The sequence below is a fragment of the Poecilia reticulata genome, chromosome 7 (assembly GCF_904066995.2).
Source record: "Poecilia reticulata chromosome 7, P_reticulata-male-v2, whole genome shotgun sequence".
Lineage (NCBI taxonomy): Eukaryota > Metazoa > Chordata > Actinopteri > Cyprinodontiformes > Poeciliidae > Poecilia > Poecilia reticulata.
In genome coordinates, this window is record NC_088836.1 from 30,249,262 (window position 1) to 30,265,471 (window position 16,210).

General features: G+C 35.1%; 2 protein-coding genes across 5 annotated transcripts; both read right to left on the bottom strand.

The window, feature by feature from the left end:
* Positions 1 to 54: 54 nt before the first annotated feature.
* On the bottom strand, positions 55 to 12,391 carry LOC103467883 (uncharacterized). Of its 4 annotated transcripts, XR_001776744.2 has the most exons (8): positions 4,993 to 5,847; positions 3,674 to 4,000; positions 3,407 to 3,577; positions 1,967 to 2,068; positions 1,161 to 1,198; positions 929 to 1,078; positions 551 to 685; positions 328 to 463 (listed from the first exon to the last, which is right to left on the bottom strand). XR_001776744.2 is itself a non-coding variant. In XM_081609292.1 (7 exons), exons 1-7 carry the CDS (start codon positions 11,921 to 11,923, stop codon positions 269 to 271), a joined length of 1,023 nt encoding a protein of 340 aa, XP_081465418.1. In that variant the 5' UTR covers positions 11,924 to 12,391; the 3' UTR covers positions 55 to 268. The 4 variants fall into 4 exon arrangements, 3 of the variants coding, with proteins under 3 accessions (XP_081465418.1, XP_017161042.2, XP_008412833.2); XM_081609292.1 differs by lacking the exons at positions 551 to 685; positions 4,993 to 5,847 and adding an exon at positions 11,884 to 12,391 and having other exon boundaries at positions 55 to 463; XM_017305553.2 differs by lacking the exon at positions 551 to 685 and having other exon boundaries at positions 55 to 463; positions 3,407 to 3,556.
* Positions 5,945 to 14,603, bottom strand: LOC108166404 (uncharacterized). The gene is made up of 5 exons (XM_081609294.1): positions 14,515 to 14,603; positions 10,674 to 11,003; positions 10,055 to 10,180; positions 6,875 to 6,976; positions 5,945 to 6,495 (listed from the first exon to the last, which is right to left on the bottom strand). Exons 2-5 carry the CDS (start codon positions 10,981 to 10,983, stop codon positions 6,407 to 6,409), a joined length of 627 nt encoding a protein of 208 aa, XP_081465420.1. The 5' UTR covers positions 10,984 to 11,003; positions 14,515 to 14,603; the 3' UTR covers positions 5,945 to 6,406.
* Positions 14,604 to 16,210: the final 1,607 nt, after the last annotated feature.

The window sequence follows — 16,210 nt, forward strand, 5'->3', positions numbered from 1 at the left end:
CTTTCAGAAATTCTAAATCCAAGTAAATAACATGACACACAGAGGCAAATGAGCTGCAGTAGCTTCAAAAATATTTTTATTAAATGTAAAAAAGGAGCTAAAAATCATAAAAACCTGTAATAAAACAAAACTTTTATGGTTTATACAAATTCAGTTAGTTTATGATGCATAGAAATAGATAAAAATAATAGTTATAGACATACAAACTGAGAATATGTGGCCAGCTTAATGTTGATTGGTTGTTGTTTTTGCTTCTGTTAGCTCAATGCTAATCATATAAATTGTCTGACGATCCACAGCAAGTCACGTTGGAATAAAGAGCAGACGAATCATCGCTCAGGTTGGCAGAGCCCACGGCTGAGTAGGTGTCATTAACCGCATGGCCACAGGGGGCGCTGTTGGAGGAAGTGGTGGTGTTTGTAGCAAAATGCACCACAGAGTAATCCACAGCGTCAACTTCAACCTGGAGGAAAACAAGAAAACAAGACTTTTCGTTTAAAAGCTTATATTATTATTTTAATTATTATTAGTAGGAATGAGTTATTATTACAAAATGAAAGCTTCTTCGGTCACAGCGGAGGCTCAGACGTCTTTTGCTGAACATTTCTCTTCAGTTTTTTTTTTTTTTGTGTTTTTTTTTTAGTAAAAATGGCGACAGCTGATAACGGCAACAACTGTTCGTAACCTAGCAACCGAAATCAACAGAAAACAAGATGGTGACAAAAAGTCCAAACTAGATCCTGTTGTGTATTTGCACTTAAATATGTTCACCTTTTCCTAATCATGTTAAATTCAGTGAATAATAATAATTCTGCTTAACATATAATTGTAAATAAGACACTAATAATGCAAATTATAGTTAATTGCCTATAAGTCACAACATCTACCACTGAAAATATTTTTGCTGCTGTTCAAGAATCCAACTTACGTCATTCTTTGGACAGCCGGCGAGGCTGTACAGGTCACTGCTTTCAGCTGGTTCACAGGATCTGACCAGAGAATAAACTGGAGATTTTTCCTGAGGAGGCGTTTCGTTTTCTCTCTCCTCCAGTCTGATCTCCTCATACACAGTACTGACCTGCAGAAGGAGAAGCTTCTCATGCATCAGCCACTTCATGAACCAACACTTTATACGTGTTTTTATAGTGACTCAAGCTCACCTTTGTGGGGTCAGAATATTCTGTTTTCACTAAAGGACCTGAAGGACACAAAATATTAATATTTCCTTTGTTTTGGTTAAATTGTCCCATCTGTATTTTCATAGTACCTTACAAAAGTGTTCATAACCCTCAAACTATTTCAATATTCTTTGGTTGTAATGTGCAATGAAAACAGCTTTTGAGTCAACAACTTCATATTTAATGCATCAGTCATATTAGAAGTGGAATGATATGTCAGAAGTTGAGAATAATCCTGAAAATCTTTTCTTTATCTCATGTGTTCAGTCCCAACAGTTTGAGGTAACACTTTATTTGAAGGGGTGTGTATAAAACTGACATGGCACTGTCATAAACATGACATAACACTTGTCATGGACATAAAGAAGTCTTTATGAATGTTTATGACAGTTGTCATGAAGTGTCATTCGGTAAATAATGACACTTTTAATGCAAAGTTGCTCTAAAAGTTGCATTGAAAGTCCATTAAAAATGCCAACTTTGCATTAAATTATCATAATTTACAAAATCATGCAAAGTTGGCATTTTTAATGGACTTTTAAAGCAACTTTTAGAGCAACTTTGCATTAAAAGTGTCATTATTTACCGAATGACACTTCATGACAACTGTCATAAACATTCATAAAGACTTCTTTATGTTCATGACAGATGTTATGTCATGTTTATGACAGTGTCATGTCAGTCTTATGCAAACCCCTTCAAATAAAGTGTTACCGCTTAAGAAAATAAACAGTGTGTCTGGTTGCTTTAATGGTGTCAGGATAGAATTGGCTTTTTTCTTAACTCACCATTTTTTTGCCCAAAGTGCTTCTTCTCAAAGAAAATCAGCAGACCCACAGCCAACGTTATGATCAGGATTACCAGAACCAGAACCACAAGAAGTAGCAGACCTGCAGGGACATTGACAGCTGAGTTTCACTCTGAAAAACTGATTGATGTTCATGTTTTATCCTATCATATTTTATCCAGTTTCCTGCTTCCTGGTTATCTAAAACACATCAAACAGAAAATACTTGTCAAAATTCACATTTTGCATGTTTTTGTCCTTCCATTTCAACCGTTTCTATAAACAAATCTAGCGCTTAACAAAAGCCCGGTTTTTGGAAATAAGTTTATGTTTTTTGAGGACTGAAAAATTAGTCATGTCAGAAACCTCTGGAATCCCAAATCAGCTGGCACTGCACCGTAACCTAGCTGTTTGAGAGTTTTTGTGTTATCATTTTTATTATTACTTTAGGTCATTATTCAGTCTAATATTAATCAGTAGTGACGTGCTGTGCTAAAACTTTTTGATTGCTGTGTTGAATATCTGTGTTCCTGAGAACTGATTGTTCCCTCCACCCTTGGAAGAAATCACTCTCAAGAGAAAGAGCTTGGTGACCTGTGTGTTAGATAGAGCTTGCCGTCTGTTTTTGTTGTTTATCTTTTCTCACTTTTGTTTTCCCAAATAAAAGGCCTGCTCTAGCAGAGAGAGGGCAGAACGCTCTGTGAACGGCTCAGAGGAGCAGTTTGCTGAGTCTTTTCCTTTTGCAAAAGTTTTGCCATAAAATTCATATGCAGGTTCACGAAAAATACCTATCACTAGCAACCCCAGCCTGTTACCTAGCAACCCAAGTAGAGTTCCAGCATGTTTGGTCAGCTAGTTTCACAAATAGCTGCTTGAAAAGGGTTTTGTTGTTGACTAACCATGCAGAAAAACATGCTGCATTCTTGTTAGTTGTGCAGGAGTCTCTTCTTCTGCTTTTCAAAGATGTATGGTTGTATAATTGTGTATTTATTTGTAGCCATTTTCACGTACGAGAGTAAACGTTGATTTGGAAAAAATGTAATGAATATATTTTGTATAACTCATTGGCCTACTATAAGCTATTCATGGAATTTAATTCAATTCAAAAATACTTTATTGAACCTTAAAGGAAATTAAATGTTGTTGTAATGTTGTTCATTGTAGAGTTACAGGTAGTGATGGAAGGAAAGATAAAAAGCCACACTTATTTGAATCCTGTTGATTATTTACATAAACCCCAGAAAACTATCATGTCCTGATTTAACCTTTTAAGATGATCAAAAACATTTTAAAATGGTTTATGTGAAGCTATTGAATGTTAAAGCCTTCCTAAATTTCAAGCAGCTTTTCTTTAATTAATGTTGATTAACTCTCTGATACTCTCTGAGGAGCAAAGTGAAACCTGATGACCTGAACGTCGACACACGCAGAGATAATTTACCTGGAGCTGCAGGAGGCTGGTTGGTTTTAGAGGAAGAAGGAGGAGAGGAACTCTGGACTGATGCTGTTCTGAAGGACGTTGGGAGAATTGTTGATGTCGTAAAAGTTTGCAGAGTTCCGTTTGGTTCTGTAGTTGTTGAAGTTGTAAACACTGAAACAGAACCAGGTGTTCCTGAGGGTAATTTTAGCAGAAGAATCAGTCAGAGAGCAGAATCTTCTGTTCAGAGACATTAAGAAAAGTTTTCTGGACTTTATGTAGAAAAATCACCTTCATTCACAACCAGCTCAAAATCATCATATCCGGTTATAAAGGTTCTATCCAAGCGACACCTGTACCGTCCTGAGTCTGACTTCTTCAGGTCTTCGATGGTAAAATAAAGAAAATCCTTGAATATAATGATGTTTCTTTCATATTTAACACTGTATCTTCCTTTCTCAGCTGTGTTGTTGGTTGTTTCAATCAGAATATTTTCTCCTTCACAGACATTTTTACAAACAAACTTCCTGCTTCCAGAGAGGAGAAATGGACATTTAACTGTGATGTTTCCTCCTTCTACTCCAGTTTCCCTCCTCACAGCGTTTCCATCCTGCAGCCCTGCACAGATAAAGTTACTGTAAGACCAGGCAGAATAATATAATCTAAAAATTAAACTGAGGACATGAGGCGTTTATTCAATTGGTGGCAACATTTTAGAAAATGTTAGATTAATGAAACATTTTTTTCACTCTCTCCTCGTTTCAACAGGTTAACTCTATAAATGTTTTTTCTTAGCTTCCTGCACGGCCTTCCTCTGCTGATTGCATCTTTATGTGTGAAATGAGGTGTCTGTGGTCGCTTTACATGTTTCTTATTCCTCTAAGTTATTATTGCTCTTACTCTAAGTAAGAGTAATTTAGTTGAATTTGTTTGGATCAACAGCCTTTTGGTTATAATGAGAAAGTTTGTATCTAACTAATAAAACTTGCATACTTCTCTACTTTGAAGTATGCAAAGTACTTCAAAGTAGAGAAGTACTTCTCTACTTATATCTTATCCGTCATTACAGATAAGATATTCACCAGAATATCTTATCTGTAATGACGGTTTGCATGTTGCTGCTGTCTGTGGTTCACTGCAGCTCTGACCTTTGTCTTAAGAAGCAAAAACCATAACTTCTCCAAAACAATAAAGTGTTTCTGTTAGCCTAAAAATGTAAATGTAAACATTGATAACAAATGTTTTTGTTACTTTTAAGTTTTGTTGTGGGAAAAAAAAGATTAGCACAAACCCAAAAGAATGCGATACATTTTATTTTTACTGGTAAAAGGAACTAAAGCTAAAGTTACTATAAGTATAATAGTCCTTGATTAGCTTACAAACACATAATTAATTATAATTTTAAAAGGTATAAATAAGCTAGCAGCTGAATTTATTCATGTTTTAAAGTGAGCATCAGCGTGTCTTAGCACAGAAACCAACAGGAAGAGACACTGATCACATTTAGGGCCATTTGAAACAAAGTTCACGTCATGCAAAAGGTAGAAAAACTGATAAACTGGAAGGATGAAGTAGAGAAACTTATAGAAATAAAATAACAATGTACTCACTGAGGAAGAAGAGGCAGATCAAAGTGAGACAGACCTTCATCCTGAGCTGCTGATGGTTTCTAACTGCTTCTCTTCCTGCTTCACTGATAAAACAGGAAATTCTCTGCAGGATGCAGTTAATCCGCTGAACACCAGAGGGCGCTCTCCACTTTATTTTATTTCGGCGTTAAAACTTCAGAGTCGTTCAAATTCAAATTATGCTTCATCAGTCAACTTTCTTGTTGTACAGTAACTTTTACAACCATGAAAAAATAGAATCACACTGTTTGTAGTTGACGCAAAGGTTACAGACGTTATTTTAAGGCATTTAAATAACTTCACACCTTCAGCAGTTTGTACCTCCGGCGACTGTTTTTACCTAAACCAGTGGTTCTTAATCTGGATTCGATCGAACCCCAGGGGTCCGGTGAGTCGGTCTCAGGGGTTCGGCGGAGCCTCTGCCGCGGAGGTAAAGACACACTTGTGTAAAGTCGTGATGACGCCCCGCTTTGCCATCACTTGCTGCAGAGGATCACGTTACATTGCTTAGCCAATCAGAGGATCACGTTACATTGCTTAGCCAATCAGAGGATCACGTTACATTGCTTAGCCAATCAGAGGATCACGTTACATTGCTTAGCCAATCAGAGGATCACGTTACATTGCTTAGCCAATCAGAGCTGCGGAGGAGCCCTGATTGAAGGAGCTCCACTCTCAGCATGGATTTGAACTTGTGTCTTTAATTACTTCAGCAAAACTCACAGTTTTTACCAAATTCTATAGTCTAAATCTGCTCCTTAGTCGCATCTTTTCGGGGTTGGTACTGCCTCTAGTGGTGTGGGGGTGGTAACACAACTAATATAATTACATTACTAAATCCGACACGCAAAGTATTTTGTGTGTCGGGGTGGGGGGTGGGGGGAGGGGTAGGGGTAAAGGGGGTTGATATTGAAATCTACTTGGCTGCTTTCGATACTCTATCTATAATGTTGAGGCTTGAATAAATTTCACTGAAATTGTATTTTTTAAAGTTCATCTTCTTTGACTTTTGGATTCAAACTCAGGACCTTCTTGTTTGCTGTTTGCTGTTAGCCACATTGATAGAATATATTTTATTGCACTTAATCATATTGATCATATTTCTAATAACTGAACCAATTGAGTCTGATCAGATATGATAGATTATGATCCCTGATTAGATTAAAGTAACTGAGAAACTTCAGATGGTATGTAAGATTTATTGGTGTCAAATTTTCACATTTACAAAAGACAGAAAATCACTTCAAACAAACATATTTAAAAATAAAAGTATAAAATAACCTGAAAGTTTACCATGTTTGTACTTGGTAAGCAGCTCTAATGATATTATAAATTAGGGAGGGGATGTCTTAAAATGACAAATGTAAACTCTGGTTTCTTCTCTCTCTGAGTTGTTTCACTGAGGTGATTCTAGAAACTCTGGTGCTTCATAAATATTCATACACTCCTGGTTGACCCCATCGTTCTCTGTTTCCACAGCAGAATCTGAAAAACATTTAGATCAGAGATTAAGTCCTAGAAAACCACAGCTGACTGATGATCAGAGCATGTTGGAAACATTTTGTTCTCCAGAAATTATGCAGCTGAAAGAGGAACATATGTTTAATGTTTATAAGTAACTTTCTTGTTTCTGTAAATTTGTTGCTGAATCTTTATTTTTACTCCTTCCTGTTTAGGGATCTGACTGCTCTGTTGATTCTTCCAATATATCCAATGAAGCTTCAGACAGACGACAGACACTTGTTCTGGACTAATAAAACTCTGAAGAAGAAGAAAATGAGGAAGAAGCCTTCAGGGCTTAAAGGAGCTTAGTATATATGTCGTTTTTCATAAAGGAAGGACGAGTATTTCTGTGTTTTCTCACCTCTGCTGTTCATGGCCCTCCTCTTCATGCAGAAAATAACCACAGGCGTTGATAACAAGATGATCTTGACGACCAGAGACAAAACCACATAAAGCTGCAGACCTGCAGGGAAGTAAAAAAAAAAAAAAAGAACAGCTTAGTTTGATCATGACAAAGTGGCAAACGTGGTGCATCTGATCCAACAGCTGATGATGACATTTATCTTTGCAAGTAACATTTAAATGTCAGCATTTCTACACATTTCTCTGCCTCTGTGTTAGTGTAACATATTTAATGTCTAAACTTTGCAGCATAAAGAACCAAAGATGAAACCTACAACAGTGATGAGGTCGGTGAAGTAAAAATGTTGTTGAGGTTTTTGCACAGGAAATGCAAAAGAAGTTTCATTCTTTTTAAAATCTGGCTGTTTGGAAGTCGGCACCGAGACGCAGCAGTGAGTCGGTTTGACCCAAAACAATCGTCTCTATCTGAACTGGCCTATCAAATTCTCCTGGATCAAGATTATTACAGTTAAACTAAAACTAACAAAATAACCAAAACTCAAACATTTTTCACTGGCATAAATAATATGAGGGAAAACCATAACTAACTGGAACTAAACCATGTATTTATATGAGTACCACAGACGGCGACAGCAAAATGTGGGAGAAATGTATTCAACAATAAAGTGATACATTTTAAAATTGTATCTTCTATTAAATATCCATTACCTTATCGATGTACTGTATGAATAATCACAGTACAATACTTTAGTTAAGTTTTAGGTCCAGAAAACTTTAAACTATTACTATAACTAATAAAACCTAAACTGTAGAACTAAGCAATATTTAATTAAATAAAAACTAGCAAACACACTATAAAAACTACTTAAAATTAATTGAATTTGAAAAAAAGTCACAAAAATAAAACTAAGCTATAATAAAAAACCAAAAACTATCACTACCCTGTCCTGGATCTTATGCAAACAAGATCCTCTGCTCCAACTAAATCAGATTTTTTTTTGCCAAAAATCTGAGCCATCATTATTGGTGGCTTTCATCAAACTGTCTGGTTTCTCAGACAGTTTGATGGTTTCAGATGGAGAAGGAGAGAAACTCTGACTCTGAGTTGCTGCTGTCGTTCTTCTTCTTGACGTAGTTGCTGCGCTTGTGCTAGAAGCTGATGGGGGAAAAGTTGATCTTATTAAAAGTCTCTCACTGTAAAAACACAAAATCTTATGAATTATTTTTGTCTAGTTTCTAGAGCAAATATCTCAGTACACTTTAAGTAAGATAAGACGAACTTACAAATAACTTTTCTGAAATATAAATGCTTGTTTTAAGTCAATAACTCCTTACCGGTGGAAAATTACTAGATCCATTGGGAAACATGGAAAAATGACTCCCAATGAAAAGTAGAACTAGTACACGAATTATTGATTTAAATCACCATATCTTGCTGAAAAGTTACCCTCCTGTTGTCCTCGGGTCAAAATGACAGAGATTTGTATATGTTTTCCTCATATACAGAAAATGAGGACAACAGGAGTTAGTTTTGTCTTATTTCAAGTTTTGCACTAGACAAAAATACTTGGTCAGATTTTATGTTTCTGCAGTGCAGATGTAGCAAGTCTGTAAAAATTTATATTTCGGGTGTGCTGTGGTGGCTCAGGGGTTAAGCACAACCCACATATGGAGGCCTCAGTCCTCGACGCAGCTGTCGCAGATTCGATTCCCAGCCTGGTGATCTTTGCTGCATGTCTTCCCCCTTCTCTCGTTACCCTGTTTCCTGTCAATTAACTATCAAAAAAAGGCCACTAGAGCCAAAAGAACCTTAAAAAACATTTATATTTTACTTGAAATCCATCTTCAATTATATAGGTATATTTGTTTTTCTTATTTTCTGAATTTTATTTTATTTTATTTTGGTGGTGACGCTTTTATTTTCTTGCTTCCTGTTTTTGCGTCATATCCTGTGTGTTCCCGCTGCTCTCCTCAGTTCGCCCAGAGCTGCGCTGGGGAGAGGTAAGCGTATAAAGTTGTCTTCTGTTCATGTGTTAAAATATTAAAAATGTTCTAAAAAGTATGTTGTAAACTCACAAGCTGTTATATATATTATTGTTTAACTGTTTATGTTTAGCGCAGCACTGTACTGGGCATTTATTTCCCGCGTTAGTAACATCTATAAAGTTTTCTGTGCCAACGTAATTATTTTTTTGTTCTTTTGGTTGGTTAAGGTGTTTGTGAGGAAGCCAGAACCCAAGAACTGCTGTGCTGAGGGTGTTTTTGTTTTGAACAGGTATGTGAGTTGCTTCAATTTTATTTGGATGTTAAATTAATGTGTTTAGTATATTTTTATGTTATGATGGAAGATTGTAATTATTGGGCAGATTATTTCTGTTTGGGTTTTATTTTAATTGTTTTGAATGAATGTAGATTTTACTTTATTATTTTGGTTGGTTTTAGCACATTCCTGTGAGTTCGTGCAATGCTGCGCTGGGGAGAGGTGTTTGTGAGGAAGCCAGAACCCAAGAACTGCTGTGCTGAGAGTGTTTTTGTTTTGAACAGAATAAACCTGCCTTCCCGCACAAAACACCCTGGGTCCTCGACTGCTGGTTCCTTTCTTAACACAACGCAGAGTACATGCAACAGATGAGCCTGATTTTGTTGGCTATCATCATAGCCACCAATGATGACGGTAGAAAGATGATTTTCATGCATCAGTAAATTGGTTCTCTGCAATTAGCATTGATTGTCAGCACTAAGACCCGCCTCTTGATCCTGGCTCTAATTGGTTGTATTTCTTCAGACAACAATAGTAGCTCAGAGAGGAGGTGAAGAAGATCGATCTTTTCATAAATTATCTAATATTACACTGTCACGACACACTGACAGTTTTCAAAAATATGGAAAAAACACATTTTTGTAGTATTTACATTCTGCAGCTTTAAGGTCTTGATCTTTTGCTGGTTTGTGGGTTTTAATCCAGTGAGTCAGTAAACCACAAATCCAAGAACCCCTGACAAAACATTTTAAATGAATCAGAAATTAGTTTAACTGCATTTGTTTTTGTATTTTGTTTTTCCAATTTTGAGACTTTCAAAATTTATTGCTAATAGGTTTTTCCTTTAACTGCTCTGAATGTCACTGATGGACTTTAACAGACCCAAATGATCTCAACAAACATGAACAGATGATGAACCTGAAGCTGCAGCTGGTTTCTCAGAGAGTTTGATGGTTTCAGATGGAGTAGGAGAGAAACTCGGACTCTGAGTTGCTGCTGCTGTCGTTCTTCTTCTTGACGTAGTTGCTGCGCTTGTGGTAGAAGCTGATGGGGGAAAAGTTGATCTTATTAAAAGTCTCACACTGTAAAAACACAAAATCTTACAAATTATTTTTGTCTAGTTTCTAGTGCAAATATCTTAGTACACTTAAAGTAAGACAAAACTAACTTACAAATAACTTTTCAGAAATATAAATGCTTGTTTAGGTCAATAATTCCTTACTGATGTAAAATTACTAGATCCACTGGGAAACATGGAAAAATGTTTCCCAATGAAAAGTAGAACTAGTACACAAATTATTGACTTAAATCAACATATCTTGTTTAAAAGTTACTTTAAAATTAATTTTGTCAGATTTTATGTTTTTGCAGTGCAGAGTCCATTTTGGTTCTCAGGATATGAGAATGAAACAGAATCATGAAGATAAATTTACGTTATTTTTGATGTGTTTCTTCATGAATCACAGTTTGACCATGTTGGCATTTGAAAGCTGAGATGTTGAAAATCTGAAATAAATGTTTAAACCAGAAAACTCACCTTCTGTCACAACAAGATTAAAATTATCATATAGAGTTCCTTCAAAGGTTTCATCTGAGCGACACCGGTACCGTCCTGAGTCTGTTGTTTTCAGATCTGTTATGCTCACATGTAGAAAATCAGTAGAAAAAATATCTCGTTTTTCATATCTGATACTGAATCTGCCTCTCTGATATGTATCTTCAGTTGTTTCAATGAGAATGTTTCTTCCTCCACAGGTTTCCTTACAGACGAACCTTTTGGTTCCTGTGTAACCAAATTCACATCTGACTGTGATGCTTCCTCCTTCCTTTCTGTAGAAGGTTTCCATAGTTTCTCCATCCTGCAGAGCTGCTGAGGACATAAACCTTAGTTACTGTCACTGTAAAAGGGAATCACAGAAAACATAGTTATGAATTTAACTGGATGTATTAGAATACATGTCAACTTCAGCCAGTGTCTCAAACTAATTCAGCTAATTTCACTGTTAAAATCAACAACCTTCTGGTTTCCTCATAACAGTTGACAATATCAATTGAGGAAGTTTCCAAAGCAAAGTTTTGAAGAAAAGCATTGACGCATCGTTCTAGGTTTTGTCTCTTCAAAGGTTATTTGAGTGTCTGAGAGGAAGTTGATGTTCCTCTTCAGTTTCTCAGCTGTTTCCTCCATTTATTTAATTCTCTGAGTTTTAGAAAACCTACATTTCTGGAAACCAACCGACTGAGCATGTGAAGGTTAAAAACGTGAGCTTTATTTTATTTTATTTCTACATACAACTGCCTCCTATCAACTTTTCAGTTATTGTGTGAAAACAAAGATTTAACATCCAGAAGTTTACAACATCAGCAAATTTCACCACAAAATGAACAAAAAGTAACAAAAAGTAAATGGAGGACAAATCAGAGTTCTATTTAAAATTGTTTTACCAAAGAAATAAAAAGGGATGCAATGGATAAAACTGAAACAGCTGGCTCCAGATATATCATAAAAGTAGAACAAATATTTTGTATAGTGAGGAACTGACAGGATGAAGTATTGGAAGCAGAGACCTTGATAGAAATAAAATACTCTGTATAGTCCTGGACGTGGCTGGCCTTGGTTCAATTCCTGGTTTGTTGTCATTTGCTAAATGTCTTACCTCTATTTCTTTATACTATTTCCTGTCAATTTAATGTTTAAAAAAGACTACGACTGCTATAAAGTCTTATAAAAACAACAACAATGTACTCACTGAGGAAGAGGAGGCAGATCAGAGTGAGACAGACCTTCATCCTGAGCTGCTGATGGTTTCTAACTCTGCTTCTCTTCCTGCTTCACTGATAAACCAGGAACCTCTCTGCAGGATGCAGTTCCTCCGCTTAACGCCAGAGGTCAGTGTTTAACTGAGTTAAAACTCATATTTTCTCTGCAAACCAAATAAATTAAGCAGACGCCATGTTTTTGTTTCTACAGAAGAATTTTTTTTTTAAATCATAATTCTGTGTTCAGCCACATATTTCTTAATCTTCTTGAATACATTTCATAAAGTTCTTTCAACTGTACTCCAAAAACCTAAACTCTTCCTTTTTTCCTTTGTTGACATACATCCTGAATATTTATGGCATTTTGTGCTTTGATTAAACTTAATGAAGAACTGCTTCTTTATGACAGAGAAAACAAGTTGCAAAGAAAAATGTGAATGAATGATTTTTGGATTAAATTAACCAAATTTGCTAAAATAATTGGAAAGCTGATACTTAAATTTAATCAACTTAACGATTTTTCATGTAAAATAAAGGACACCTTTTTGCAGTACACGTAAGTGATCATGCAAAAATTAATAATTCAAATGGTACATTTTAATAATCAAACTCGTGTTGCTTTATAGTATTTACAAATCTATCCCACATAGAAATCTTATTAGACAGATGAAAAATAAATATAAAACATAGACTTAAATAATTTTAAAGGTTTCATAAATTAAATGTAATTTTTATTCATCAGGAATATTTTTTGGATTGTTGTTAAACAAGCTGTAACGTGTGTTTGGTAAATATTGCTCTTTTTTTCTAATGAACTATTATTTCTTACCTCGTTTTGTATCATTTATTTCTGCATGAATTAACTGGGCTTTTTTTGTGTGTGTCTGATTTTACGGTCTGTTAAAAGTTTCCGATGTAGTTTCATCTGATTTGGAACTTATGCAGTAAAAGTTGGATGATTCTGCCCTCTGGTGTTCAGAGGAGGAACTACATCCTGCAGAGAAGTTTCAGGTTTATCAGAGAAGCAGGAAGAGAAGCAGAGTTAGAAACCATCAGCAGCTCCGGATGAAGGTCTGTCTCTCTCTGATCTGCCTCTTCTTCCTCAGTGAGTACATTATTTAATTTATATCAGTTTCTCTGCTTCAGTCCTTCATCCTTTCAGTTTCTCAGTTTATCAGAAAGTTTTTAACTTGTTGAAAGTTTTAAACTGAAATCTTCATGGACTTTCCTTCAGTTCATGTGTTACTTTCTGTTGTCATGGTTGTCAAATAATCCGATGCTGTAAATCTAAACTCAGATTATGTTCACACATAAACAAGAATGTAGAAATTTATATTTAAATAAAAAATGAAACTAACCTTCCATAGAGTTCAGTGTTTGTTTGGGGAAACTGCTGGTTTTCTAAAAGAAAACGAGGAAACAGTGGCTTGTTTCACCATTTCAAAACACCTGAAGACGAACATGAGAGTAGAAGTAACACACAGAGTAACAACCCCCCACCCTAAAAAACAGAGAAATGTTTTACCGTCATCTCCAAAGTTTACCTTACAAACTTCCTCAGTGAAGATTCTGAAGTTGCTTTAAAGGAACCGGAAGATTGTTAATCCAGAGTTTTTTTAGCTGAATTGGTTTGAGAAACTGTCTCAAATAAATGTTTACAGTTATTCCTGTTATATAAGGAATAACTGTATTCTTCCCTACTTATTATTTAACAAGTGTGTTTTACATCTTCTGTTATTTATATTTTCAATTCAGGTCAATTCTTCAATGGAAAAATTTTAAATTATGAGAATAAAGTTGAAATAATATGGGAAGAAGTCGCAATATTCAGGAGAATGAATTCGTAGTTTTATCAGAACTCCAACACAAAAACAGGCAAAAAATGTAAATGAGGAATCGTCTACTGGTGTCAGATTTATAGATGAGGAAATACTTTATCTTTTAACACATCAGCATCAAATTATCATCAGTAACAGCTTTGAAATGATCGTATAAACAACTGAGTCTGTTTCAAAGAAAGGTAAAAATCATTAAAACATCTTTTTGTTTCATAATTTTAAGACGTTTCTCTGGTAAAATAATATTATGACTATTTTCTTTTAATTTGACAAAAACTCTCATAGCCTGGCCGTCATACAGCCTTAAAGAAGGGATGATAAGTTACTTTTTGAAAATATTTTTTTGTCACAAATTTGCAAAGTCTTTTCAAGAAAAAAAAACAATTAAAATTGGATCTAGTGTAAGACGGAGTATTAGCGATACTCTGGAAATGAGAATAATGAAAATATGATAATAAAGGCGACATAATATGAGAATAATCATAACAAGAATAGTTGTAATGTTACAACTTTATTCTACTAATATGACCATTTTATTTGAACTATTTCGACTTTATCGTTACATTTTTTTCCTTAATATAGAAGGTATAAAAAGTCAGAGATTTGATTTTTAAGCCATAGCATCAAAGTTCCTGGACACATGACCTAATATGGTCAAAGCCAAACTTTACAGTTTTTTCCACATAAATTCAAGACATTTTGGAGGCCTGCAGATCTCATAACATGCACTAAAAGCACATCTAGGTGCAGTTATCTACTCAAAGGGATGCATAAAACACTGACTCTTAAATCTTTGTTTTCCAGGAGCATCTTTTCTCAGTAACACAGCAGCAGGATTTCCCGTTTACACACCAACCAAAGGACAAAACGTCTCCTTTGAGTTTCCGTTCACTCTGGTTGGAGGCGGCAGACGATATTTATGCAGAGAGGAATGTAAACACAACAACATCATCATCAAGACGAAGTCAGCGGATGCTCAAAATGGGAGTTTCCACCTCAGATATCGTAATGGAAATCTGCAGGTGACCATCAGAGAGCTGAAAATGTCCGATTCTGGACGGTACAGGTGCGGAGTAGCCGGGTCATCGCTGTCTGAGGTATATGAGGAAATATTGGAGATCAGAGTTATTGAAGGTGAGTTTCTCTCTAAACTTAAACAAAGTTGGTTCAAAGCCAAACACTCACACTGAATAGTTAATATTGTTGGCATTTAGCAGCAGATTTAACACAATTCACACTAATTTAGAATCAATAGGACACATGTCTTGGAAGCTTTCAGAAAAATACTACAAAGAAAATAGGTAATAATTTTTTTAAAAAGCATTAAAATGAAAAACAAATGACTGTGCCTCATCTATACGGGATACTAGAACAATTTCACACGGGTTCTGGGTCAATAGGTCACATGACTTGGAAGCTATTGAAGAAAAATACTACATTTTGACAATTTTTTTTTTTTTTTAAATAGTAAACATGCGAGGACTGAGGCAAACGTAGAGGTCTATGTAAAACGACAGGTTTTACGTGTGTGGGGTCGGTTGGACCCCATTTTGACATACAAGGGTTAAAATGGAAAACAAATGACTGCATCTTCTATACAGACTAGTAGAATTATTCCAAAGTGATTCTGAGTAAATAGGTCAGGTGACTTGGGATGTATTGAAGAAAAACACTCAATTTTGACAAAACAAAATTGTTAAAGGAAAATGGAAAACAAATGACTGTGTGTCATCTATACTGATTTGTAGATTTATTTCAAAGTGATTTTGAGTCAACAGGTCACATGACCTGGAAGAAAAACCCTCAATTTTGAAAAAATAAATCCTAAAAAATCAATTCATCAATCAATCACTTTATTTTGGCATATTGCCCACATAAAGGATATAACTTAAAATCATCATTCAATTCATTCCACAGTTTTACACCAATAACTGAAACACATCTAGAATTTACCTGTCTCTTAAAATGGAAAACAAAAAAAAAGGAAAATGACTTAAAATAGAAAACAAATGACTGTGTCTCATCTATACAGTAGAAAGATTTCAAAGTGATTCTGAGTAAAGAAAACCAAATTATTTAATATTAAAATTATTTAAAATATTGTATATTACTTTAAAATATAATAGAGGCTATAGTGTGTCATGTAAAAGCATGAATTGGTGCTGACAATTAGTCAGTTGGTCACAATTCAAGGCATGTTTTAACATTTGTTTGACAGGAGTGTTTGGTTCGGCAGCCATACATTATTAGGCAAATGTTAAAGGACATAAGGAAAATTATCCTCCAAATGTTATGTTACAACCTTGTCAAGAAACAGTTAAAAATAAGAAAATTAATAGTTTTGGATGGATTATTAATAATGAGATAAGTGAGATAGGAATAAATCATTATTTAATTAGTCCTGTGGTGAATATTACTGATACTCCACCTTGGTTAAGTGGAAAAGCTGAAGTTGATTTAAGCTTATTGGAAAAAGGCA

Bases quoted from the DNA above. Each gene is read 5' to 3' on its own strand.
- LOC108166404 (XM_081609294.1), bottom strand. From the start codon at position 10,983: ATGGAAACCTTCTACAGAAAGGAAGGAGGAAGCATCACAGTCAGATGT. The intron at 10,181-10,673 runs GTGAGTTTTCTG...TTCCCCCATCAG, and splicing joins TAATCTTGTTGTGACAGAAG to CTTCTACCACAAGCGCAGCA. The intron at 6,977-10,054 runs GTTCATCATCTG...ACTTCCCTGCAG, and splicing joins GAAACCAGCTGCAGCTTCAG to GTCTGCAGCTTTATGTGGTT.
- LOC103467883 (XM_081609292.1), bottom strand. From the start codon at position 11,923: ATGAAGGTCTGTCTCACTCTGATCTGCCTCCTCTTCCTCA. The intron at 1,199-1,966 runs GTGAGTTAAGAA...TGTGTCCTTCAG, and splicing joins GCACTTTGGGCAAAAAAATG to GTCCTTTAGTGAAAACAGAA. The intron at 1,079-1,160 runs GTGAGCTTGAGT...CTCCTTCTGCAG, and splicing joins AATATTCTGACCCCACAAAG to GTCAGTACTGTGTATGAGGA.